Source organism: Pagrus major, chromosome 1, assembly GCF_040436345.1.
Source record: "Pagrus major chromosome 1, Pma_NU_1.0".
In the NCBI taxonomy this organism is placed as follows: domain Eukaryota; kingdom Metazoa; phylum Chordata; class Actinopteri; order Spariformes; family Sparidae; genus Pagrus; species Pagrus major.
The window spans coordinates 22,980,822-23,000,845 of record NC_133215.1 but is presented as its reverse complement, the minus strand read 5'-3'; the positions used below and the strand labels follow the sequence as shown (position 1 = coordinate 23,000,845).

Genomic DNA, 20,024 nt, shown 5'->3' with positions numbered 1-20,024 from the left:
TGCTTTAAAGAGACTACAGAGGAAGGCACAAACAAAGGCACGGCCACTGAGGTAGCAGAGATGAAGCGACAGCGACAGCGACAGCGACAGCACGGTGGTTTGTGGTTTCACAGCCCAACTAAGGCGGTGGGCTCATAAGAATCTCATGACCACAATCAACAGGGCTTTCATGTCTCCATCACGATCCGTTTCTGCTCACAGTAATGTCTTGAAGGGTGAAATGATGCAAAGCAAATTACGTTTGAGGCTTTAAAGGCTAAAATTGTGACAGAAATGAAAGATGATGCCCCCGCTCTGCCCTTTTTCTTTGAAGTCAGTCTTCATATTTGTGCGGGTAAATAAATAAATACACAAACAAACAGAAAACTGTAGAAACAAGTCGGTAGAATCTACTGATTTTGATGATGAAAAATGTTCTCAGTGTTTCCCAAAGCCCAAGTTGACGTCCTCCAAATGTCTTGTCTGTCCACAACCCATAAAAGGAGTAAAGAAACCAAAAAATTACAGCTCCATACTAAATCAAGGAATCATGTGTACACAATCTGCCTTTTTTTTCTGGCCACCATGGTGCTGAAGGTCGAGCATTATGACCCAGCTTCTGATGCAACTTCTGGACGTAGCACTCAAACGGAAAACATCGACTGGAACGTATGTTGAAAAAAATTGGAACATATTAGTAGAATGTGTGCAGCCGAAAGTCTAGATGGGGACTGTAGACAGTCTGAGTTTACCTTTCCCTGGACTGTCAACAGGCGTTATAGGGATGACACTGTGGCGGATGTGTACAAGGATATTTTGAGAACTGTCCAAACAGTGTGCAGCACAAGGTAAACAAAGCCGCAGCATGTGCATTGATGGGGTTTGGTGCACAGAAATATTTGTGGTCGTTATTATGTGTCCGACACTGTCAAAGTTTGATCTAATACAACAAACAAGACGACTAACCAGCACAGGAACAAAGAGGCAGGGCTGGTTTATATATGAGCAACATGTTTACTTAAATACTTACTTAAAATGTACATTATGTACATTATATGGTCATCCTTATTTGGTATAGAAAATGTGAGGCCCAAGGATTGACAAATTGCACCGTACTTGCTAGTTATCATAATACATTTTTCCATGTTCATTTTGCAGCACAGTTGTTACACACTACTTGTTTCTGTAGTAGGTCTGCTGTTATTTTTGATTCTCATTACAAAATCATCACAAAATTGGTCCAAATGCGTTTAGCTGCCAGGCTAAAACAGTGGTCAAACAGTAATCAACCTTGATCTGTACATGTCCTCACTTGTATTGCTGGATATCAAGTAGTCCTCTCTCTTGAGAGGCAGAACAGCAATACTCATTAGCCTCCTCCTTGTGTGTATCAGGGAATGGGAAATCCTCAGGTGGGATACAGTTGTCTATAGTCTGCCAACAATGGTCCAATCCACCCAGGAACCTAGAGGACCTCCCCATGAAACCACCGAGCGAGACCAAATCCATCGACTGCGTCAACACTCGAGGAATGATCTGAATTAGTAGCAGTGTATGGACCAGAAACAGAGACTTCCACAGTCACTAGTGAATACTCCTTTCTCCTGGAATAACAAGAGAAACATTTCATAAAGACTTCATGTTGTGATTTTACCTCTCCTTTAATTTCCTTCCTGCTCTTTGATGAAATATGCCTCCAGACACTTTCAAATTATAGTCGGCAAAAAGCAGCAGTTTATTTCATCTGCTGCTGTTTTACCCAGAGGCCAGAAAGAACATCAATTTGTGAGACAAAGATTTGGAGTCTGAGCAACAATTTCCTATCAAAAGAGACTAGAACGCGCATTAGCAGAGTCAGATGGACTAAAACGGTTAATATTAATAAAATCTGAAATAGGTTTAATACTGCTCTGCTGTTTTTGTGTTTCAGCTTACAGCAGCGGGGCACGATGGCCTCATGATACCATGTACATTGTGTTAGAAAAGTCACTTTGTGGCAGAAATTCTGGAAAATCCTAAGCAAGGAAATACAGTATTATTACATCAACACTCTTACAGTAAGTGTCAACACAGATGCCCTTGGAAGAGGGAACTTGACCCCAAACACTTAAGGAGGCCTGCTCAGTGGCCCGACAGAACACTATAGCTCTCTATTAACATGTTTAGCTGAATTAATGTGAAACAGGTCACAGAACAGGGTTACACTGCCACCTTAACCTTAACGTATATCGGAGCTCCAAGGGATGAAAACCAATTGAGAAACCCTAACCCTCAGCCCACATTGTGAACTTAACAAGATCTGAATGGTGAATCTGCTGAGTGACATGGGTACAAATTGCCCGCCACTATAACAATGTCAACTAAATGGTGATTTGAGACACCCTGCTGCACAACAGCAGCAGGCCAGAGCCTTGAAATACGACTCCACAGGAGAAGTAGCCATTTGACAACAGATAGATTGTTTCCAGTACAGATACCATCTAGAACGGTGGCTACTGATAGGCTTGTTTGTGTCCACAACATTAACTGTCCTCAACGTTAACTTTCTAACATTTCATCACTGAGAGTGGTTTGATTTTTATTCACCTGAAGCCAAAAAAGTCAACCTTAAACACAATAAAGTCTGGTGATTTTTATGTGAAAAAACGCTTTGGTGCCAACGGCCATGTCTTATAATGGTAGTGAAAAATATGGTAGCTATTCTGGCATCATGTTGGCTACGATCTTATGTAAACAAACAGACATGTAAACACAAAAGGCAATATCGAGGTCAGCAAAATCACATCAACAGCTCAATAACATAAGATTTGCATGATATGATAAAACATGCATGTTATCGTGACAGGCCAATACATGACACACAGCAGTGACTCATAAAAGCCTGATCATGCCTCACAGTTTTTCAAGCTCACAACACTATAACCTACACATGTGGTGTAATTGTGTGTAGCTCACCCTTTTCTTAGTAAAGGGGCATTTGCAGGGCTGAAAATTAAATGTCACTCTTGTTACAGAAATGCCACTCTCCACTTTATCACTTAACTGTCGTTTTCAAGGAGCTACTGAGAGGCTCGCTGTCTCTGCTGGAGGACTCAACCCTCATTTTATATAGGCGTTTAAGCTTAATAATTGATTACCTTTCTCTTTGCTTCTGAATAGCTGCAGAGTAACCAATCACCTTCATGTTCATATGGCACGCATCACTTATTTAACAGATCCAGGCACAGATTTCCACTGGAAGAAGGAGTGATCAGTTTTTTAGTGGTGCAGTCAACTCCAATCTCCTGCCTGGATGTTTTCAATGTTTGACGCAGATGAAAAAAATCTCCAGAGCACCATTTGTGTTCAAGACCTCTCCTCATCCTTCTAATCATTCAATTTATCTTCTCCTGTATCAAAAGCAGTGACGGTAACGGTGAGGCAGGATGACAATGACAACCTGCTGTGAAAGCAGGGGAGGGGGTTGGCGGACACACTGACGATAATGTCAGGTTATGCAAAAACATGTTATGCTGTCAACACTCCCGACACCTTGGACTGACTCATTACTGAGCCTGGTTTCACCCAAGTACGAGCAAACAGTCTGAGAGCTGACTGCATCTCACCTATGTGAGAGGAGATCACATAGACGAGTGGGTGTTGGGTAGTGTGCAGTCACCCGCCTGCTGGGGAAGATTTACATGTAAACACATGACATGCCTGCTCCTATGTGGGCATTTCCCAGACACGCTAAACACTATGACCCATCTAAATGCATTGATAGGATGAGTAATGATTCAATAAAGACCTCTGCATGTCTCACTCTCTCTGACGCTCTTGAGGGAAGCGCTTCTGATTCATTGAGATCAAACGCCTCGCATGGCAAAGTGTTTATCTTCAAGTGTACAGCAGAGAGACTGGATTCTGTTCTACTGAACAACTCAGTGAGAGGAAATCCATCCAAAGGGTTTCTACTCAAGTCATCCACTGTGACATACTTGAACCTTTTTCACAAACTTGCATCAGATGATGTAAACAAGGGCCATCATCCGGTATTGGCAATATTGAAAGAATTACACAAAAAAATGCATCAATAAATGCCTGTGATTGCAATGAGTGTCATGACAAACCTAGAAAACGAAGCCTGCTACCCCATACGGAAATGCAATTTGACAAATATGCCCCTATATCCAGAGTGATGCAGCCATATGTTACCTTAAAGGTAACTTATGATTATTTGATACATAAATCCTTGGATGTATGGAGATATAGGTGTATTATGTATAGTAAAATGTGTAAATGTACATATATGAAAAATGTCTATAAGTTTATTTTCATATCGCCATACGTAATAACAATTTATATGTAATTCATATATGTTAAGATGTCAGTTTATAATATAAATGAAATATCCATAGTCAGATTTGTATATGTACATACACTACTCAAAATTAGTTAGAGATATTCGGATATATTGTGACACATTTCATTTGATCCTTACTGCATATCCAATATCCGGATACATACCCCACACAGCAACCCTGAAGACAATACAGTACCCACCTATATTAAGACTATATCGAAGTGAAATATTGGTTTAACATCATCTGCGCTGCTACCTGGGCACTCGCTGTCAGAGTCAGACTCTGGCAAGCCCAAATGTTTCCACATTAGATGAGGAATTCTCAGAGCTGATCCATGCTAAAGCTCAAAATGGAGGGTTGAAGGGAAACCACCTTCGGTCCAGATGTGGGCAGCTAGATCTGTCCATATTAGTGTGTTCTGTCCCTCTTCTCTATTCCTCTCTGTCCCTGATTTCCTCAAAAATAGTCTTTCCCTTTTATTTTCAGCTCAGACAGCTAACACCAAACACACTTCCGTTAGTCCCTTTTTGTCGAACTGCTCTTCATCAACAGACCTGTTCTTATTAAGCAAAAGCTCACCTATTAGAATGTACTTGACTGATAGTAGGCATTTAAATGGCACATCAAATTCCAGTTATTACTGTGAGAATCTGCATTTTATATCTAGTTCGGCGGCATGTCAACAAGCTCAAAACAACTGCTAGTAGTGTCACACATATAAAAGGCAACTCATAGTATCAGAAGGAACCAACGACAAACCCAATTATAGTTCTATGCTACCAAATGAATGTATAAACACTGTTATCCAGGGCACATCTTCCTTCATGAGCCATAACATGATTTAGACACATCCTGACCACAATAACACTACAATGACTGAAGGTAAACAAATAATGTCGTGCTTGCAAAATAGCAAACAAATCATGAGGGGGATGGAAATAGCGTGTTGGAAATGAAAATGAAGGTTATGAACATCTGGGAACATTAAGTTTGAAGGATATGCCCGTTTATAATTGTGTCGTGTTATCTTTGCTTCTCATCAGAGGACAGCAGTAAGAAGAAATAACCAGAGACACGCTCACAGACAAATCAGTTATCCACAAAAGGTAATCACATGTCCTTTTCTTATGTCAGCTGGACAAATGAAATGGAGCTGGTGTCTTAAAGAGCATCAAACATGTGAGCAAAATGTCCCAACCCTAACTGTTACTGTTCGTGTGACAGCAGCAGACAAGGAAGCAGGCAGGAAATGAAGAGTTTTCTAAAGCATACACTTAAAATACTGCACATGCCTCACAAACACACACACAGATCTCATATCCGAATGAGTCTTCAATGAGTCAGATGTCAGTCAGTTGTGTTTTTACCTTGGCACTGGAATCCTTGTTTTCCAAACCCCCTGTGAAAACAAAGAAGGCTGAATTAAACAGTTGTTTATGCTCCTTCTCACTCACACACAGCCAGTCCTTTCATTCATACATACATTCATTCATTCAGGGACAGGGTGTTGTTGCATAATGTACAGCAGAGCTTTCAAATGTTCATATTCTGCTGGAAGCATTTGTTGTCATCTTCCCCAACCAAAACACTAAAATGAATATTTAAGAAGACGGTATACTGTCAGCTACACTTTATGACACTGGCGTAGGGTTCAGAGGGGATGCAGGGGACAAGAAAAACATGAGCAGTAGCAAAAAGCTGTTATTTTGATGAACCAATTGCCTGAGAGCCTTATATTCCATTTTATTTTGAATTGTCACCTGTTGCCTGAAGCAAGACCTATGCCCTTGCTTTATGAACAAAACCATATGGTCACTCCTCCGCAAGTCCCCTTAGTTCCAATTAAGGTTAATGTTGATGCTGCATCAGACAATGATTATTAAGACCTATGGTTTTCCAAGGTTTTGTGCCCAAGGCACACCAAAGGACAAGCATAAATCTCAAGGAACAACTGTATTCACATGTAAGAAAAAACCTCTATAACGTGTTATCTAATCATTCCGTACTTGCTTATTTTTGGTTTCCTGGAAGAATTTTAAAGGATTTTTTCAGGTATAGAATTTGCCTCTTTATTAGGAGATGAATGTGTATAAAGGACTGCAGGGCTCCAGGATGCTGCACAGACTAAACATTTCCACTGGTCTCACCGGTGCATGTTTTTCAGCACCTTTATTCCTGTTTTCAGTCATTTACATTATTTGTTAAGTAATGTATTATTGAGTGCAACTAAATGAAAAACTAATGCACACCAGTGCATCCAGTGTAGAAAGTTAACTCTGGAGCCCTGTATAGTAAATTAAAAACTGATTCATTACTTGTTGTTTAGTTGTATATTGCAATAATAATCTATGGTTGTGACAAAACCCCACAGCCTCACGGCATACCATTTGGGGACTACTGATTCAGACAACAGTGTGCTTTAACTTTGGAGCAACATTTTGGCAGAGACTCTCTTGTTTCAACATGACAAGCAATATTATTTTGAGTTTGGCTGAAAGAACTTGACTGCCCTGCACGCACGTGACCTCGACCCCATCGGACACCCTCAGGATGAACTGAAACGCAGCCTGTAAGCGAGGCTTCATCGGATCACATCAGTGTCTACCTCACCATAACGCCCTTGTGGCTGAATGGGAGCGTGAGAGCACAGAGTAGTGACTACAGACAGAGAAAGAATGCTGCATAAGAGCCAATCATTGCATTTTAATATGTATTTGTTTCAACACCGATACCGATACTGATACCAATAATCGTAAAATGCTGAATATCAGGCCGCGACAGTCGGTCTATCCCCAGTTTGTACTGCACCACCTGTACGAAAAACCTTAAATCGTCGACTGAAACTGAAACTAACACTTGATTAAACTAAACCTAAACTGATTAACCATCTAAATTAGCGTAAAGAGGCTCCCTTCTTTCATTTACACAGCAAATCAACAACGTGTTGCCTTTAAGTTTCATGTTGAGCCTGTGCTTTGCTGAGGAATGGAGCACAGGTCATGCTGTAAAACTGTCGAGGTTATGAGCCACAAGCAATAAATGGCCTGAGATCACACTCCCACCTGTAAACGTGGGTGCAACTCTACCGAGCTGACTGCAAGTTATCTCCTCTCGCAGTTGAGACATACCTGAGGTGATCTTTACAGAGCAGCAAAATGATAAAACATTTAAAAAAAACAAAAAAAACACTTCAACTAAACTGAGGTAAATCTGTCATACTTTCAAAATACTTTAACTTGGCAAGAACTGCAGCACAAAGGCACACTCCCTGCGATCACCGCCCACTTCAAGTGTGTTGCAGCTGAACACCATGTGCATATGCTGAGCCATTTCTCTGTGTAGGTGAAGATCTTTTCCATATGGCCTCATAGTGCCAGCAAACTGTAAAGTTTCCCCTAAAAATCGAGCCAGTGTGCAGCTATGAGAGTTTTTTCTTTGAGCCATAAAACCTTGAGCTGCTCTCCACAGTAACAACCAATAAATGGAAGGCTGAATGACGTGCCAGGAAAAGGAGCCTGTTACTCATCCAGAAACTTTCACCAGGTCCAGTCAAGACAACAGAAGTGGACGTGAACAGCTGTAACAGTTTTCTTTTACTTTGGTGTTAACTTAGGCAACATTTCTCAAGAAAGGGGTCCTGGGATTTGATGATTGCTTTGATTTCTCACTGGGAATTAGATAGAATCACAACGATAAACAGATGTTTCACTCAAACAGTTTATCTCAATGCTTGACTAATAACATAAACAACCGCAGAACTCCTCCCATACGGGACCGCTTGGACCAAAAACCTCGACAAGTTGGGATCCCTGGAGAGAAACACTACTAGGAAGACAAAGCTGACGACTTTTGGACACAAATGCTCTGTGACTTTTACCAGCAAGAAAAGTCTCTCACGAGTGTGAACACTGCAGGGAAAGTTAGCGTGAAGTTGTGTTACATCATCGAGCAGAGTGTGGCTACTCGACTGAAGTTATCCAACATGCAACAGGCAGCCGTCAGGCAGGGTGGTGGAGGTGGGAGAAGGGAAGGCTTACCAGATGAAGTCGGTGCAGTGGCTGCAGAAAGTCGGCTGCCTGAAGAACCGGGCTATGAATTTATGGTTCTTGATTTCGTGGACGTTTTTTTGCCTCAGAGCACCTTTGCGAGCGAACCTGTTCGCCACGTCCGCGGTGGACGACTCGTTTGAACTCACATCAGCCATGTCCCCCCTCTGAAAATCGGTTCAACGCTGCAGCTTCAGTCGTGCTTTGCTGTGTCGGCGTGTTTTTCAGTCCGTGTAGCGGCGCAGCCCTCAGTGTGGAGCCAGCAGAGTGTGGAGCGGCGGTCTTCACCGGAGACACTGCGCTTACTGTCTGAGGGCTTTCCCTGCCTGTCGGTCGCACTGGGCTGCTCCACTGACAGCTCCGCACGCCGTCAAGTCAGCCACGGCGAGGGGGTGCTACATCCGGTCCCTTCAAAATAAAAGTCCGTTAACCTTTTGGGGGTGGCATCCTGCAACTTACCTGCCCACATGCATCCAACTACAGAGAACATTCCTGAAAATGTCTATAGGAGTTTGAACATTGTTGTATTATTTATTTTCTGCACTCCTTACATCTGCACTATTTCGTAAATATTAGTCTAAATTCTTCAATTATTTATTTTTCTTTAGATTTAATGTTCATTATAATATTCCCTCCTTGTTTGTGTACACATACTTTTACAGTTACTGTTACTGCTTCATAGTAACTGTAGCATTCAACTCATTATAGTTCTTTACTTCCTTATTTACACTAACTTTTTGCAAAGAAAGTACTCAAAAACAAGTGCTTAGGGTGGAAAAAAACTTTACTAAGAGCAAAATGCATAACATCATCTTGTAATTGAGCTATTGAACTGGATCTGATACCAGTGTTGGAAGAAGCTCTTGTTAATTCTGTTGCAGGGCAATTTAAGACTTAATCATTATCTTATCATCTTATAAGTAGCCTAAATGATGACCTCATTTAAATCCCAACAGATCTTAAACCTGAGCAGGTCTAATCAGCAACATAATTGAGTGTATGTGGGTCCTAGTAGAAGAAGAAGTACAATGTTTTCCTCTGAAATGTAGTCAAGTAGAAGTGTAAAGTTGCATAAATCGGATATACTTAAGTTAAGTACCTCAAATTTAAATGTACTTTATTTTGTATTTATTAACAGGGGGTATGAGAAAGAGTTATTTCAGTTTATTTACCCTAAACTGACAGTCAATCATTGATTCTGTCTTGCCTTTTTATTAGTCTAATCCAGTAACTGTGCAGCTGTATGCACATGGAGCTTTTATGGACTACTTTTGTCTAGATTGCTTTATAAGTGTGCAGTTAACTGGGACTGCAGTTACACTACATCGCTCTCATTATTTGAAGTCACACATGACACAGCTGAGTGCTGTAAATGCAACCTTCATGAAACAGTATCACATAGCACAGCACCAATCACCATAGCCTCTAAAAGAACCATAAAGTTAAAATAACCCCTCTCTAAAACAGATTCAACAACTTTATCATGTCACATTAATTTATTACTGGGCTGTTGGACTGCATTATTTTGTATCTGGGTGTCCTGAATAAACTGGAAACTGGTTGTATAACTGGGTTATAGTTTGAAATAGTCATCAAACTAACAGCTGGCTGTTCTTAGTGTAGCTCTGTATCTGTGCAGCCTTTAATCTCAGTCACAAAGGGGCTCAGTCTTGTTGACAAACAATACATGAAAGCGAGGCGCACCGACCATCAAAAAGAATCCATGAAACCTTTCTGCATATTCAAACACAGAGTGAGTACATCCATATTTCAGTTCCTGAAGGATTTTAACATGCAACCTTTTACAAGCAGGAAAAGTCTGTAGTGGATTATTATTATTATTATTATTATTATTATTATTATTATTATTATTATTATTAGTGTTATTATTAGTGTTATTATTATTATTATTGCAAACTTAACACATGTTACAGCACATTTCCATCGCCCCAAACCCCAGAGAACATGGTTCTCTTATTATTAAATGTGCTTTGATCCCTTACAGCTGTCCCAGGGTGGTGTCCAAAAGGCTCTTCAGCTATCTGTATTCCTAAAACAAACTTCCTGCTCGTGCTCTGTGTGTATCTTCGTCCAACTTGACAGCTGCTCCGCTCCGCTTCCTCCTTCTCACTCCGGCTGATGTCACGCAACAGGACCGCTGTCAGCGGGAGGGTGGAGGCCGCGTGTCCCGCTGCAGGAATTCGGGATGGGGGCGTCATCGTGTGGAGCAACAGTGCATTACACCTTTTTAGCTGCTCTGTAAGAATTGTTTATTTCTTGCATGAGCTCAGTCCGGCACAAGTACTTCACACATAAGCTCAGGTCCTTTAATACTGTGGTTGAGTGGCCTAACTCTTTCTTTTGTATTTCACACTATTCATCTTAAATAAATATTATGCAATTATGATAAAAGTAACCATCTTCATAATGGACATTTATTGGTTTCTTAGAGAAAAACACAGGATATTGGTGATATCGCCATTGGAAATTGCTCTTGCTTCCATGTGAGCCTTGTGTTGTGCCACCAACCATTTCTGTCCCCTCATCATTGTCATTGTATTTACACTTATACTACTGTGTGTTAGCCATTCAAAACCATTAATCGTTCAACTCAATCAATATTCTTTATATTTAAACTCCTGAAGCCAGAATGTGTTGTTAACTTCCCCCCAAGCAGTTTTAAAATAAATAATAATAATAATAATAATAATAATAATAATAATAATAATAATAATAATAATAATTTCCCCACATTGTATGATAAGATATTTTTTTAAGTATCTGCTTGGTCTAACACATCTTTTAAGCTATGTGGTGCGTTTATTAAGAAATATACTCAAACTGAGGATGGCCATACTGGCTGAAACATCAAATCATAATTAAATTATCTTAATGTCTTGTGCTTGTTGTGCAGTCCTCAAAACCCAGTTTGTTTGTTTGTTTTTTGTTTGTTTGTTTGTTTTTTACTAAAATTGAATGTTTTTTCTGCAAAAAACAAACTTTTTTTTTGTCTGAACAACATTGAGTTGCATTGATGGTCCATCTGTTTGGTCCTGGTTGAAGAGGTTAAGCTCACAGTGTTATCTCTGATAATGTGGCCTTTGCTGTGGTTATGAATACGTCCTTAACTGAGTTCATCACTGCTGGTGTTTGTATTACACGTCTTCCCATTTGAAACATTTTCTCACAGCTACGGGGGTTCACCAACTCTTTGCGACTCACTTGCTATCTCCAAAGTTTACCAATTCCCTTGGGTTCACTGACCAGCAGAGCAGCTGAACCATCTCGATCCTTTTTATGTGGAAGACAAATATTTGCAAATTAAACTGGGTTGGATAATCTGCTGTTCCCTGAAACCAGATGGTTTTGGGCTCAGGCCCATTTAAAACAGCCATCGCTCAAGAGAAAGAAAAGCAGGAAAAGAAAGAGCTTTTAGCTGTCAGTGACATGATGTATATTTCTTTCAAATTATGTAGTCTATCTGCCTAGTTTATCTAGTTCATTAAGGACTAACACATTTTTATTTGATCTCTTCAGGTATGGCTTGACTTCAGTGATGGATTATCTCCTTATCCTGATTTTATGCCTTCTAGGTTTTCCTAATTGGACCAAAAAGCATCTTTTAAAATATAACACAAACACAGCATACCCCTTTGTTGTGTGGCATTATTTCTGTAAAGTTGTATCTCTGCAACGTTAGAGCAGAAAGCTACTGAGCATTGGTAACACAAGGCTTAAGTACGCTTCATCAAACATCTATATCTGTGTATTTGCAGTGTCTTAGGAGACTCTCCCTTCCATTATTTATGAGTTCATATCATTCGTATGTCTGCTGCTGCCTCTTGTACCAAATCAAGGTTATCGATCAGCTCTGGGTAAATGTGCATGTTAGGACCTTTGTGCTCAATCAATAATAGCTTACACTGGCATGTGATTGGATCAGGCTATCGGGGGCCCTTTTACCCGGCAGCCCTTATGTTGGCCCCGTCACTGAAGAGTCTTCACTGCCGGGAAGATGGGTCCGACTTTGGCTCTGCTGATCCTTAGCCACCTTGCTTTATACACAACTGTCACATCCAAGAAAGGTAAAATGGAGCAGGAGCATTGTTTTACTTGTATTTGAAATAAATTCATAGCTCTTTTTTGATGTGTTGTAAGTATTCCTGCTTTAGCCTACTTGCTTTCAATCACTGTCTTCTAGCTATACAGGCACCTGATGGATTAAAGGAAGTAAAGTTCACAACAATTTAATCTACCCACTGGATTATTTGTAATCAAAATTCACCTACAAAATGTGAGAATAATCCCTGTGAATCCTGCTCTTTATATATCCATCAAATTATGTTTCTGTTCTCTAACCAGTATGTGGCCGACCACTTATCACTGATGGGATTGACGACTCAACCCTGAAACGTGTGTATGAGGTTGGAGAAGAGGTGACCCTCACATGTGAACAGGGGTACTTGCCTTCGACGGCGACCCCTCGGAGGTTAACCTGCACTGCCACAGGGGAATGGACACCGTCTGACTTGTCATGCTCACGTGAGTTTACTGATGTTTCGGTATTTCACATTAGAATAGTTGTAATTCTTAAATTGTCTGAATGTGGAAAGTGTGCTTAAGGTGGGGGCTAGAGCTTCCTTAAAAATGTTTTGTGTTCCTGGTGACCTTTTCATAGAATCATAGAATGTCTCCCTGAGTATGTTGTAGGCTTTATTTCATTATTATTTTACGACATGATGCTGAGCTTCCTTTGTTTCACCTGTCACATAATGAGCTCCAAATGCTGCTTTAATTCAGAGTAGTAAAGGTGCAACATGTAAGAATTGTCCACCTGTCAAATTCAAATAGCCGGCAGCAGTCACATTATAGGTGAGTTAGTTAAACTCAGTGTGTTTGTAATGCTATTATAAACAATCATAAGAAAATCATTAAAAGGCTTTTAATAACGTTTTCTAGCAGTCTAACTGTTAAGCTTCTTTTAGGTGCTTACAAATGTCTTATAATCTGACAATACTTGTTAGTTACTTGTTGTGTTTATGAAGCTATTATTAACAGTTAAAAAGTCTTATTAGCACAGTGATGTTAATAAACTTCTTATAAGGACTTACAAGGACCTTAATATAAAGCGTTACTGTTTAACGTGTCAAATCGACTGTTCTAGTTTGAAAAAGTTGTTTCTGAGACAAAGTTATCAGTAATGAATGTGTTTTACCGAGCTGATGGCAATCACCTCTTCACAAGATTACTTATTGTTGTCTGTCTAACAAGAAATGTATATTAAGTATATGTACTGTCTTTTCCACAGCTAAGATGTGCCCAATCCCTAGACCTCTGCAGCCATTTGCGATGGGAAGGACAGAAGCTCCGTTTAAGAGTGTGCTCAACTACACATGTGATGACGGGTAAAAGTCACTTTATAGTTCTGAGTAGATCACTGTGTTTACAGTAACGCATGTCAGAACGATGTCCACTTTTGCTCTTCAGGTACGTCATGCTGGGATTCAATAAGAGCAGCTGTTTACATGATGGTAGCTGGAGCAATCCACCCCCTCTGTGCAAAGGTACATTGTGGAAATATCAGCACATTCTGCAGTGTTCAATGGAGAGCAGACACATCATCTAAAGAATAATTTGATCCGATAAGGGAGCTGAATTTCTTTGATTTTTTATTCATTTTTTTTATATTGATGCCAATGCATTTGTGTCTATGAAGTTACATATAATTTGATACAACATTTATCTTGATCATTTTTGGCAGAATGCAAAATATGTCAGACTTTTATGTAGACATGTAAACCTTTATTTAATTTTTTTATATATATTTAAAGGTAAATAACATTTCGACATCCGCTTGATGTGGATTTCTTAAAGGGACAGTTAACCCCCCAAATCATCAAAACATATTTCCTCTTACCTGTAGTGCTATTTATCCATGTTGCATTGTTTTGGGGTCAGCTGCTGATTTTTGGAAATATCAGCCGGATGACATCTGCCCTGTGTCGAATATAATTTTACTAGATGGGAAAGAAAGAAAAAAAAACATTTGAAAAACTCAACAGAAGTGTCTCTTTAAAGAAATCATCACCCGGTTACTCAAGATAACCCACAGACCTTGTTGTGAGCATCTACATATAGGAACCTTTTCCTTTCCATATTACTGCGCAGAAGGAAGCATGCAAATGCTCATTAATGAGAGGCTAGCTACAGTCGTCCTCAAAATTATTCATACCCTTGCTAATTTTTGTGATTTTCTATTTTTGTGATGAAATGACTGCATTTTTTCAAGTTTGTTTATGAGTTATACGTGACCAACAAGTGAAAGAATGACAACAATACACAATTCAAGAAATTCTTCATTTCAGGGGTATTTTATTCAAGGATTCCCAAAAAATGCCATGTTCAAAATTATTCATACCCTAGTCCAATGTCTTTCTTTAATAGTCAATAGCATAGCCTTTGTTTTTTATGACTGCTTTGAGACGATTCTTGTATGTGTCCACAAGCTTCCTGCATGTCTCCTGTGGGATGTTTGCCCATTCCTCCTTTGCGAAAGCCTCAAGCAGGGTCAGGTTGGTCGGTTTCCTAGCCATCACTCTGGTCTTCAAGTGATGCCACAAGTTCTCGATGGGATTCAGGTCAGGACTCTGACTTGGCCATTCTAGGACGTTGACATCATTGTCCTTGAACCATTTCTTCACTACCTTGGCAGTGTGTTTGGGATCATTGTCTTGCTGGTACGTCCAGTTGTGGCCAAGCTGTAGTTTCTCAGCAGATTCCTTCACGTTTTCATCAAGGATCCTGATGTAATCTTCCTTTTTCATTATTCCTTGGACCTTGACTAGGTTCCCTGTGCCACTGGAAGAGAAGCATCCCCATAGCATTATGCTTCCACCACCGTACTTGACTGTGGGCACAGTGTTCTTTGGTTTATATGCTTCGCCTTTCTTCCTCCAGACATATTGAGCATCCATATGGCCAAATAACTCCAACTTGGTCTCATCAGACCACAGGATGGTTGACCAAAAGCTGGGATCTTGCTTCAAATGACCTCTAGCAAAGGCCAGGCGAGCCTGCACGTTTCCTCCTGAGCAGCGGCGTCTTCCGAGGCCTATGTCCATGGAGACCTCCTCTGTGCAAGACTCGCTCAATGGTGGACCGTGAGACCTTTGTCCCTGCCTGGTCAAGCGTTTCAATTAGGGCCTTGGTTGTGGTCTGGGGTTGTTGTTGACCTCTCGGCATATTTTCCTGGCAAGTTTAGGGGACACCTTACGCTTCCTGCCACGCCCGCTGAGGTTTTTAACAGTATTGAATTTCTTGTACTTGCTAATTATGCTCTGGACGGTTGCCACAGGGACATCATACTGCTTTGAAATGGCCTTGTAACCCTTTCCTTCACTGTGGGCACGCACAAGACGTCGACGTAGGTCTTCACTGAGCTCCTTCTTGATGACCATGATGACCAGAAATTGAGAATGACCAGAACACTTTTCCTCTATTTATACTCTTCTGGAAAGATGCTATTTTTTTAAATCAGTGTTTAACATTTGTTTAACAATGTTAATGGTATTTATTCCATTGTAACATTTTGAAATAACCATAGGACAAAGATTTTTGTTGAGATATTGTCAGGGGTATGAATAATTTTGAACATGGCATTTTTTGGGAATCCATGAATAAAATACCCCTGAAATGAAGAATTTCTTGAATTGTGTATTGTTGTCATTCTTTCACTTGTTGGTCACGTATACCTCATAAACAAACTTGAAAAAATGCAGTCATTTCATCACAAAAATAGAAAATCACAAAAATTAGCAAGGGTATGAATAATTTTGAGGACGACTGTACATAAGTTAATTAAGCTAGATAGCATTATTTATTTAAGGTTTACATCCTGCGCTGTCCCAAGCATAAATAGATGCACACATCTGTACGGATGACATCTCCAAGCCCCGCAACTCACACCAAAACAGTCTAGGTGGATAAATAGCACCACATGTTAAGAGGACAATATGTATCCTTTATTTTGGGGTGAACTGTCTCTTTAAGGCTCACAGAGGAGAAAGGCTTCAGCATAACTCTGGTATTATAATTTTTCTCTTTATACAGCTGTGAACTGTGCTCTGCCCAGGCCACCTGCAGGTGGAAGAATTGTCCATGATAAGCCAATGAGTGGAACCACCACCATGTACGGTCAAGGCTGGACATACGAGTGTAACCCACCTAAAGCACCAAGTTATGAGAGGGGAACCTGCATGGCTGACGGAAGTCCAACTGAGCCGCCGGTGTGCCGAGGTACACAGTCTTCTCCGTACTGCTCCACCTTTCATTGATATTTCTCTATATTTCAGCCTACCTTTTGCAGTTGTAACCCTTAAATAACACCAGCTCACGCTTTGACCTGCTTCTGATGATCCCAGATGTGAGCTGCTCCATCCCAACAGCCATACCAAATGGCTTCATCACCTTTGCTGTGATGAGACCACATGGCTACAAGGAGAAAGTTAGGTATGCCTGCAATGAACACTATATCCTGAGGGGTGAGGCTGAGATAAAGTGCCAAAACACAGGAACCTGGTCTTCCAAGCCAGTTTGCATGGGTGAGTCATGGGAAGATCAGATCTTAAAAACAAACCAAAGGCTACAATTTTCTATTTATTTTAATTTGGCGCAAAAGCTAGGAGAGTCTGTGGAGAAATAATGAACTCTTCTTAACCTTCAGAACTTTTGTTTTCAACCTGATAATAATGTTTTATGAGTGGATTTGAAATGTCTGTTGAAAACATACTTTAACTGTTCTGGTTTTCCACCCAGCTCCCTGCACTGTTGGCATCAAAAGAGGTCGTATCTTCTATAATGCCAAGAAGCTCTGGATCGGAGACCTGAAACCCAACAGAGTCCTCCACGGAGACCACGTTGTCTTCTATTGTCTGAACAGAGAAGACAGGTGTGGCTACCCTGTGGCCAGCACCTGTAACAATGGAACCCTCCCCATCCCAGAGTGCTTCGTGGGTGAGTTGTTGTCGGCTTTAAATCTAGTTCAAAGCTCTCTTGTTCCAGCCAGCACCATAGACATGACCTCACATGACCAAGTCCATGTCAAATACAAAAGTGTTTTCAATGCAACCCAATCGCCAGAATAAATGTTATCAATGTATGTTTCTACAAACCTCGGATAAGTTAAAGCATTTTTGTTGTTTAAATTCTATGTTGAGACAAAGCTGTGCTTACGGTTCCTTTAGGTTTAGGCACATAAACCACTTGGCTAGGGTAAAGAAAATATTTTGGCTCACCTGTTTCTGTCACCACAAACATGTCTGGAAATCGTCCTGACATCTTATTCAAAATATCCAGTGGTTTCGCCCTCACAAATGTTGAGACACTGTTTTAAACAGTGGTCTCTCGCTTGGCAGCTAACACTACCATCCCCTCCTCCTCTATACATAACAACATTACCGTTGCAGCGTACCAGCGACAGGCAAACTGGACCTTTGTTGTACCACAGTTTCGTTGGTCAGATTTAGGCACTGAAACTACAGGGTTACATTATTTTTGTAACTTCAGTTCCAAATGTACCTACATTATGTATATAACTTCAGTAACATTATGTTCTTGACATCACTTGACTATGTTAGTAAGTTAAAATAACTCACCGATGACACTAACAGCAGTCCTCTGGGTGAAAGTCAATTTTGTCTGTACTTCTTTGACCCAACCCATCATCGCCGTCCTCCTTCAAAGACGACTTTGTTGCTCTGCTTACTTCTTCACCTGACTTCCACCTTTGCTGTCACAATAATTGCCACTGCCTCTAGGGGTCGCTGCCTAACAATAAATGTTAATATGATTTGTAATAAGCTGCTTTCACAGTCAGCCTATATGGTTGTTTATCTGTTGAGGACAGGCAAGAAGTCTGCTCATTTATACATGCGATCTGAATTTGATATGAAAAGTGAAAGTGAAAATATTGATATGATACATACAAATCATACATTTTATTCTGGTAACTGGGCTGGTATAAAGTGTATGAGATGAAGCTTAAGACTGGTGAACATATTTCCAAAGATGAATGTAATGGTTTCAACAAACATCACACCATAAAACTTGTACCTAAACTTGTTTCTTGTGGTAGAAAAAGAGTTGAATTACACAGCAATACCATTAAAGGTGCAATATGTTAGAATTGGCCACTTGTTTAATTCCTACTCAAAACAAATAGGGGGCAGCATGTCACCAGATGAGTAAGCGCTAACAGCAGCAGCCTTAGCTACTTAGCCCAGTAGCCCTTAGCCCTTAAGTATGTCTATATTTGCTATTAGGCATGGAAAGGTAAAGGCTGTATGATGTATACTGTGGTGGCTAAATCAAATTTGTGACAACAGAAAACAGAGTCCAGGCACAAGTTGGCCCTAATATCCACATGCTTTCACAAGTGGCAGTACAGTGTGTTTTGTCCCTAAAAGTGATACATCATAAGTCTGTCAGATGGCCTACAGATGTCTTTGGGGAAGCCCATGATGTTTCCATGCAGTCATACATTTTATGATTACAGTAATATGTCTGCTTTCTTCTTGCTTTTAGAACCAGGGAAGGTGGAGTACCAACTCAGGCCCAAAACCCTACCATCAGAAATTGCAATGTGTGCTGCTTCACCACCTGCAACCCCCACAAGCTCTGCAAGACCTGCATAACTTGGCACAGAATGACGTGAAACTCCATGTACCAGGAAAGGATGTGATTGATTGGATCATGAAATGAATCTGTGCAAGACAGAGGCCATTTTGGTTATCGGTAACCTTCATTGTTTATTCGCCTGTCATTTTCATTTGATAATAAAATGAGTTTTTATTAAGGATGCAAAATACTGGTGTGGTACATGAGAGTCAATGTCCTGAAGAAACCATGTTCCCAATCTGTAACTTCATGCCATATGTACATTCAAACTGTTCATACATACCCAGCAGGTTACAATAAAAACTGAATTTGAAAAATCGGAACTTGTGTGCATGCTTGTTTACGGTAGTGCAGCAAATAACCATTATTTTCATTATCAATCAATCGGCCAATTATTTTCATGATTAATTGAATCGAAAAATGCTCATCACAACTCCCCAGAGCCCAAAGCGACGTCTTCAAATTGCTTGTTTTGTCCAACTGATTGTCCAAAACCCAAAGACTCTTCATACCCAAAAAGGTCAAAGAAAAGCAGCAAATCCTTATATTTAGGAAGCTGGAACCAGCAAATGTTCGACATTTTGGCTTAAAAAATGACAATTAAACTAACAAAATAGTCGGCAACTGATTTTCTTTTGTTCGACTAATTAAATAATTGACTAATCGTTGCTGCTCCAGTTTCCAGCGTTGGCTTTGGGGATCTCAGCTTATGTTGGAAATGACCAGTATGAACAGTTGAAAGTGTAATAGGAAGAGGTAAAGTACACCTACCAACCTATTTCAATTTGAACATTGATAGGAAATCTGTACCGTAGCTGCTCTCTGAAAGAAAAAATCTTTTTATTGGCATGTCTTGTGATGTATCAACTTTTGATTGATAGGAAGTAAGACCTGCACATTTCTGAGAATTCTACCCTAATAACTGATATAATAACTCTAATGGACAAATCATTATTTTATTATATTTTTTGTTTTTGTGTCT

General features: G+C 40.2%; 2 protein-coding genes across 2 annotated transcripts in view; one reads left to right on the top strand and one right to left on the bottom strand.

Moving 5' to 3' along the window:
- Positions 1-8,679, bottom strand: part of prkcaa (protein kinase C, alpha, a) — a 167,742-nt gene extending 159,063 nt beyond the window's left edge. The window contains exons 1-2 of the mRNA XM_073470342.1: positions 8,360-8,679; positions 5,690-5,721 (exon numbers count right to left, since the gene is read on the bottom strand). Of these exons, the coding sequence (XP_073326443.1) occupies positions 5,690-5,721; positions 8,360-8,526 (199 nt within the window). The 5' untranslated portion in view covers positions 8,527-8,679. The remainder of the gene's footprint in view (positions 1-5,689; positions 5,722-8,359) is intronic.
- Positions 8,680-12,345: 3,666 nt separating this feature from the next.
- Positions 12,346-19,365, top strand: LOC140999785 (beta-2-glycoprotein 1-like). The gene is made up of 8 exons (XM_073470318.1): positions 12,346-12,453; positions 12,731-12,910; positions 13,677-13,773; positions 13,856-13,932; positions 16,478-16,663; positions 16,789-16,968; positions 17,183-17,380; positions 18,950-19,365. Exons 1-8 carry the CDS (start codon positions 12,384-12,386, stop codon positions 19,057-19,059), a joined length of 1,098 nt encoding a protein of 365 aa, XP_073326419.1. The 5' UTR covers positions 12,346-12,383; the 3' UTR covers positions 19,060-19,365.
- The last annotated feature ends 659 nt before the right edge of the window (positions 19,366-20,024 follow it).